The sequence below is a fragment of the Chenopodium quinoa genome, unplaced genomic scaffold (genome assembly GCF_001683475.1).
Source record: "Chenopodium quinoa cultivar QQ74 unplaced genomic scaffold, ASM168347v1, whole genome shotgun sequence".
In the NCBI taxonomy this organism is placed as follows: domain Eukaryota; kingdom Viridiplantae; phylum Streptophyta; class Magnoliopsida; order Caryophyllales; family Amaranthaceae; genus Chenopodium; species Chenopodium quinoa.
The window spans coordinates 1,118,276-1,125,982 of record NW_018742381.1 but is presented as its reverse complement, the minus strand read 5'-3'; the positions used below and the strand labels follow the sequence as shown (position 1 = coordinate 1,125,982).

The 7,707-nt window shown below is 35.6% G+C and overlaps 1 protein-coding gene across 1 annotated transcript; it reads right to left on the bottom strand.

Annotated features, from left to right (window-relative positions):
- Window positions 1-628: 628 nt before the first annotated feature.
- Window positions 629-7,417, bottom strand: LOC110698055 (WD repeat and HMG-box DNA-binding protein 1-like). Its single transcript, XM_021875461.1, has 12 exons — window positions 5,905-7,417; window positions 3,710-4,815; window positions 3,449-3,625; window positions 3,174-3,287; window positions 2,764-2,868; window positions 2,444-2,578; window positions 2,307-2,362; window positions 2,117-2,219; window positions 1,918-2,034; window positions 1,657-1,783; window positions 1,412-1,542; window positions 629-1,283 (listed from the first exon to the last, which is right to left on the bottom strand). Exons 1-12 carry the CDS (start codon window positions 6,185-6,187, stop codon window positions 756-758), a joined length of 2,982 nt encoding a protein of 993 aa, XP_021731153.1. The 5' UTR covers window positions 6,188-7,417; the 3' UTR covers window positions 629-755.
- Between the last annotated feature and the right edge of the window lie 290 nt (window positions 7,418-7,707).

Below are 7,707 nucleotides of genomic sequence, written 5' to 3'. Positions count from 1 at the left end.
ATTACTCCATAAATAAATAAGTAAATATCAAGTGAATAGAAAGTAATCAAAGCATCCTAAAAAAAAAAAAAAAAAAAAAAAATCAAAAGCATCCTAAATATTTCAACAACAATATTTTAGACTAATTAAGCCTTCATATCCTCAATTATGTCTTCCTACATTGCAAGTTGAATATCCATTTATAAAAGAAAAATTTATAAAAGAAAACCTTCAAATCCTCAATTATGTCTTCCTAGTTCCTACATTGCAAGTTGAATATCCATTTATGTCCTACTATTCTCTATTGGTTCAAAACTTGTAATGATATGCTATGCTTACTTTGATCATCCAAAAGGAGATCTTTAGGGTGGCCTTCTAAAGACTAGCCTCTACTTTATTTATACCCATAAACAAGTTCAAAAGTGTGTGAAGTGGGGCTCATGAATTGGCCACTAATATGCTTGAGCCTTGAAGGTACATGTAGGTCTAAATCAATTAAGGTTGGGTTGTCAAATTTTTTCAGACAAGTACCTTGACAAATTATTGAGCCTTATGATGATTGATAAAAATCATTAAACAGGCATAACTCAACTAATTTCAGCTGTTCCATCGCTCTCACGAGGTAGACTCTGCAACTGAGTTACTGAGATCAAAGTTAAATTTGCAATATCATATTCTATTAAACTCGAAAAAAGATCACAAATCAAGCAATATGAGGAGTTGAATTTATGTACATTATACAATATCCCTAATCAAAAGTTCAGAGCAGCTATGTCCTAGCTGACTGTCTTCATCTTCTTGATCGAATCAAGCAGTGAGGATTTCTCTTGAATGCTTGATGACTTTGCAAATGGATTTTTCGGTCGTACATCAGAATCATTTCCTGATTTAGCAAATGGATTAGAGGCACCAGAAGATCTTGCTTTCTTTGTTGCTTCTTCAGCATTTTCTTGCTTTCCTAAACTATCAACATCTTTAGTAATGTTTGTAGCTTTCTGTACAGTAGTTAGACCACCTGACTTCTGCTCCATTATGAAACTGCTTCCTTCCTGGATCTTTGCTTTCTTAGGGAATACAGGAGTTGTAAATTTAGGTGTGGGTGAGGGAGTGATGGGCTCTGATGGCTCGTTTAAGCTTGAATGCAAGCTACTACTCAAGGTGTTATTTCTGCTAAAGAACTTTTCAGTTAAACTGTTTGGAGTAATGCTTTTCTTATCAATAATGTCTGTTCTAGTAGAGGCTTCAGCATGCGAGTTAGGATGAGGTAGTGGCACATTCTTGGTTGTATCATTCAGCAATCGCTCCTGAGACGAGCAAGACAGTTCAAACTTATGTTGGTGATATAGACTATATCCGAGAAGAAAAAATCTTCGTTTCCAAAAAAACATTACAAAAAAAAACTTAGAGATGAGTGTAAATAGTCGCTGCATACCTCCAAGATGCCGTTGAACCTTTCTGCTAAGCTCGGAAGCTTTAAAGTGGTAACCAGCTTTATGGCTCCCCTAACTGATTTTTCCATTGACAGGAGCTTCACAAGTTCAGTAGCACGTACTAGCTTATCACCTGGAATTGAGAACAGTGACAATTAAATAATAATAATAATAATTAAATAAAGATAAAAAGATGCATACATTCAAAGGAGAGAATTTCAACTAGCATCAACTTCAGACATCATACCATTGCAACAAGATGCAATAAGCCTCAAAATACACCTATCAAGTGCTGCTTCCATATCAAAAGCTTCATCATCAAGTAGTGAGCAATCCATACCAGCAGCTTCAGTTTCTTCAATTGATTTTTGAATCTGAAACAAGCAAAAAAAAAAAAAAAAAAAACTTAGAAGTGCCTACAACTGCGGTTAAACAAATAAAAAGCTATCTCACGTAACACTAGCAAGGAATTACTTTGGATGACCAATGAAGGGGGAAATGGGCAAACCTGTGATAGTCGTGTGTTCCTGAAGATAAATTCCTTTTCAAGAGCCTCTGCTCCGAGATCAGAGGATGCAAGAGGATATGAAAGATCAAGAAGCGAGAGAACTGGTTTGGATGATACCTAAAAAATGATACAAATTACCATAAACTATAGAAAGAGGAACTAAGAGTGTCTTGAGTTGTAAGGGATAATTCAGCTTTACCTTAGGATATAAATCAGGAGACTTGCATATAATGCAAAACAACTTCTCAGCACTCAAACCAACCACCCATTGATTTTCATCTGGCTTCTTAACTTTGCTGGCACTGCCAAATCAGATTACCATTGTTAAAATTTAGGTTATGATGGACAGCAAGAACAAATAATCAAACAAAAGTCTAAAAGATATCAACCTGAATAGAGGAAGCCAATTCCCACCAAATTGATCTGAGTACACTCTCAGCATGCCCTAGACATTTATATATCATGAAATTTAGTAAACCATCACCAAAGAATTAGCACTAGAAAACCCTAGCTTTAGAGGACATACCTTCGAATCATAAGAAGCTAGGTGGCCTTCCTCACTAAATCCAATCCATGATAGGCTTGAACCAGGTGACAAAGGCAGGTGTCCTTTAAGGGGTTGGGTTCTATTGCTAATGTTAAATACTCTGAACTCTAACATCTGAAAAAGCACAGATTTTAGGAATCAGACATTGATTAATGCAGCAAGATGTCATCATACACATATGAGTTAATATATCTTGAATAAGCTGTTAGAGGAAGTACCAAATCAGCATTATAAATGATAGGTGCCATTTGGTACAGCTGTGATGCTAAGTAATAAAGCTTGGAGCATAAATAATTTACCTGATGATTCGAAGGAAGAGGTTGAGAGGAATGAGTGACAACGGCAAGTTTGTCCTTAAAGCCTGCTGCTGTCACAACTGGACCATCAAGGGAGAGAATGTGCCTCTGCAAGAATCATCAAAGCAATAAGTAAACACATAGCATTATATTTATGCTAGAACTCTAAATCAAGGTAGAACAGCTAATTCAGTTGCATATATGGAGTATATCTTTTCAGCAGCTTTTAATTTAAGCATACACTGACTTACAAAGAGTGGCACACATGTTATGTGGCTTTGAGTATTACATTTAATTTATTTGATGTTGTCTCTTCAAACATCCCTTACGCCGTGATGTTTTATGTTATTCCTGATCTATATAACCAAGTGAATTATGAAAAGATTGTTATATGATAAGTTATATAGACCAACCTGCAAGCCACCCTCTGTAAAGATGCGAAGAAAATTAGCACTAGTTGCAGCAGCCACCCACCCAGTACCAAGTGCCACAGCATTCACCTCTTCATCTTCAAATCGCATGGACCACTAATCATCAAGTACATAGATGAGCATTCAATAAAAGTTCAGAATAATCATTACAAAAAATGTTAGCATATTCAGATATTCTGAAGACTCAGTTACAAATCATGGCAATCAAAGCGAAAAAAGACTATATATGTTCATTGTTGAAGAGCTAATGGGCTAACCTCACTATTATTTGCCCAACTGCTAAATGGACGATACATAAGAGTGCTCATATTCTTGTCTCCCTTCCTTGGGTTTGCAAGAACACTTCCATTCTCATTTAGAGAAGCCATGGTAAATCCAAAATAATCAGTCATTGCTGGAACTCTTGGACCTTGACTTGTGTCATGAAAATCGATCTGCAAAGAAAGGTACAAGTTTGTGAGTCATACAGCAACAAAGACACCAGAGAAGTAAAAACAAAACATAGTTGATTGTTTAACCTCTATATGTGAGTATCCATCATGTTGCATAGTAGTTATGCTTCCAAGCATATTGTAACAGAGAAAGCTTTTGGTTCCTGGCTGCACAGGAGTTGCACCAGGCTGAAATGGCTCTTGTATTTTTGAACCATTTTGAGAAATCATGGATTTTGGCCTCCTATCACCATCCAAACGTTCCTCGCGAGCCTTAGCAGGCCTTTTATTTGACTCAAATCTTGAAGATGTATGTAATTCCTCATCAATCTCTTCTTCCAAAGTTTCTTCCATCATAGAAGATTTTCGCAATCTTTTCCTGGTCTGAGGCACTGATTCCCCAAAGTCGTCTTCACCCAAATCACTTAGACTGGCAGATGTGCTTTGCTCTTTCTCATCCTCATCAAAAAAGAGGATTCCATTGTTGTTCTTCGACTGTAAGTTGGGAACATCTTCTGTTGGAGATTTCATTGATGAAGGAATTACTGACTCCCAAACACCATATTTTCCCATGACATCAATAACAGCTAATGAATTGCCAGTTGGTTTCCATGCCATATGGCAAATCCTCTCATCAAACTTTTGTCTGTCAATGTCTTGTTTCTTTGCAAAATCCCATATCAGCACCTGGTTATCTAAACCAGATGTAGCCAGATATTTTCCATTAGGTGACCAAGACAAGAAACAAATAGGTTTCACATGATCACCTCTCAACGAAGATACCTTTTCAGCTGTATCTCTATCAAACATTACCACATCATTCTTTAGCCCTGGAACAGCTAACAGTTCGCCATCAGGACTCCAGCTAAGTCCATTCGTAATGGACATGTCTGAACCTGTATCAGGAGCTACTCCTTTCAGAGTATGTAGCATATTTCCTGATAGAAGTTCCCAAAATACTACCGTCCCCTTTGTATCAAGAGAAGCAAGGTATTCATTATTAGGATCAAAAGCCAAGCTGATGACAGGTCCTTTATGCCCTTTAAGAACTCTTGCAATTGTAGCATCAACTGTATTGATGAGTTTGATTCCTTCATCATCACCAGCAGCTGCCAGCAAGCTTCCTGATTTGTTAAAAGCAAGGGTGCGAATAGGCAACGTGAATCTGGTAATATTGTTCTGAAACTCCCCACCTGACATTAGAATAAAACTCAGATTAGGCAAGTAATTAAATATTTAATTTCCATACAAATGGCTCACATTCTGAATTAAGAAGCTTGATGCTTTACATACAGCTTAAATAATTCAATAATAGTAGTTCTCGAGCTATTTAAGAGTTAAAAGCCCTGACAAATTAAGCAAACTTGGAAGCAACACCTGTTACAATCAGACCACATTACATCTTTATGATCAATTACTCGAGACCCCTATATTGAATATCATAAGGCTTCAGTTTTAGTTTTTAATCATGTCCTCTTCCACACGAACATTCAAACTAATCATTTTCACCTTTTCAAACCACTATAGTCTTAGTATTGTCACGAATTTCAGTTTATTATATACCATGGCAATGTGTTACTTGCATTCTTACACCTATGGATGAACATACAGTGAGACAAAAAGCTTCTTGGTTTTACTTTGAACTTAATGCAAGTATGCAAAAACTTGTAACCTCAATCGAATGCAGTCATGTCCAACTAGTTGAACATCATTGCATTATAGACCCTTCAAAGTCCATCACTTATTATCATAAACAGAAAATAACTAATCTTCTGCACATGTCCTGCTCCATTAAGCAACAGCAAACTTTACCAATATAAATCAGATCTTAGTCAATGTCAATTCGATATATTCACAATACATCATCACAAACAGCTGCAATGTAAGAATTGCAACATGCACTCTAACAGATGAATCTGAAATAGCTCACAAATTTGGGAATAGTGTTTGAAACACAAATTACCAACTTATACCATTATCAAATTTTAATCATAAACATCAGATTTATGTTACATATATACTCAACATAGATAATAATCTTCCTAATTTTATCTACTAATAAAAAAATCAACCCAAAACCGAGCTTACAACAAATTGCAAATCAGCATACACATAAACAATGTTAAGTACCAAAAAAAAAAAAAAAAAAAAAAAAAAAAAAAAAAAAAAAAAACCAGATAAATTGAGCCCAGAATAAAGTAAATAAAACACACCCAGATGCAAAAACATACTGAAATGAAGAGTTGAAGAATAGAAAGGTAAAGAGGAGAGAGAAAACAAACTTGGGAATTTGTACAATTTGACGGTGCGATCGATAGATCCAGAGGCAAGGCAGGTGGAGTTAGGGCTAAGAGCTAAAGCGGTGACGCCGTCTCGATGGTGACGGAGATTCTTCATCGGGTTCGAAAGGAGGAGAGATTCATAGATAGAAATGGATGAATCTGATGAGGAAGAAGTAACAATGTGGGTAGAATACATGTCCCACAAAACTGAGCAAAATGAAGGTTTGCCATTGTTATTGGTATTTTTGTGGGATTCTCTAAGCTTAACTGGTTTCACCTTCATCTTGGATTTTCTCTCTCTCTAAAACTCTCTGAATCTGGTTTTCTGAAGTGGGGATTGATTGAATTGGGGAGTGATATGGTTAGGGTTTATGGGGTTGATTTTGGGGGATAAAAGGTTGAATTTTGGGGGTGATTTTCGCGGGAATTTTTGGGAGTTTTGGAATTGGTTTCCCGGGTTTTTTTCTTTTTTAAAAAAAAAAAAATTTGGAATTAGGAGAACATTTTTTTTCTATAACGGTGAAGTGCCAAAGCCCAAAAAGTACTGGACTGTAAGAGCACATATGTTCAATATTGTTGTTTTTTTTGTCTCCGTTCATTTTCGCTGGATTTGTGATAAATTTAGTGTTGATAAATTATTATCTTGTCTCGTTTGTATTTGGGTGGATTTGTTATACTTCCTCTGCCCACTATTATGTGCAACAAAAGGAGGAGTGTGCGAAATTCAATGCAAAATTTCTTAAACATGATTATTAAAAAGTAAGAGAGTGGATAATAATCCAATATAAAAAAAGTATCACAATTAAACAGAGGAGAAGCACCACCACTCGCGAACGCAGAACCACCACCCACAAGGCCACAGGCCCCTACCACGCCACCCAACGAACCCACGCCACCTCACGAACCACCAACACCACGCCCACGTACGCTACCCTCACAAAACCACCACCGAAACACACTACCCCACGAACCCAGACCCCAAAACCCACCACCCCACGAACCCAAACCACCGAAACCCACAAACCAACAAATCTAGACCACGAAACCCACAAACCCATATCTAGAATTGAATCACTAAAGGGTAGTCTTTTTCTTTAATTCGTGAGAATATGTTGAACAAGGAGAGAGAAAGATAATAGGAAGATAAATAAGATGATGATGGAGGAGGAGAAAGTACGTAATTGAGGAGATGTAGATGATGAGTGGAAAATTTTGAGGATTTTTTTTAAAATTATATGAGATTAATTATTATGTATGATTAGTTTTTAATTAATTTTATTTAAGTATGTAATTGAGGTTATTACTTTTTATGTAAGGGTATTTTCGTCATTCTGCTGGAATAAAGTTACTAAATATGGAAGAAAAACATTTGTTGTACAAAATAGGAAGCATCCATTTATAGTATATATTACACATAATAGTGGGTGGAGGAAGTAAATTTTATGGTTTGATTGAGTTTATATCATAGGCATATTGTTAAAAGTTCAAATTTCTTATATGCAATATTTAGCCTATAAAGAAAAGGATAAATTGATAAAAATAATCCCAACTTTTGTATGTTCGCTCAAAATAATCCCAACTATACAATCTAGTGACTATATGACTAAAGACTTATTTATAAATGCCTTTTAATAAACATCAAAATATTAATCAAACAACAAACTAAAATCTACAGTAAAACTATTGACACAACATTCATATATGTAAATATATAAATTACAAATTAAATAATATATCATCTTTATATCCAATAAAATAATTTCAATGGAAATAAATACTACTTAGATCATTAAAGGCAATAAA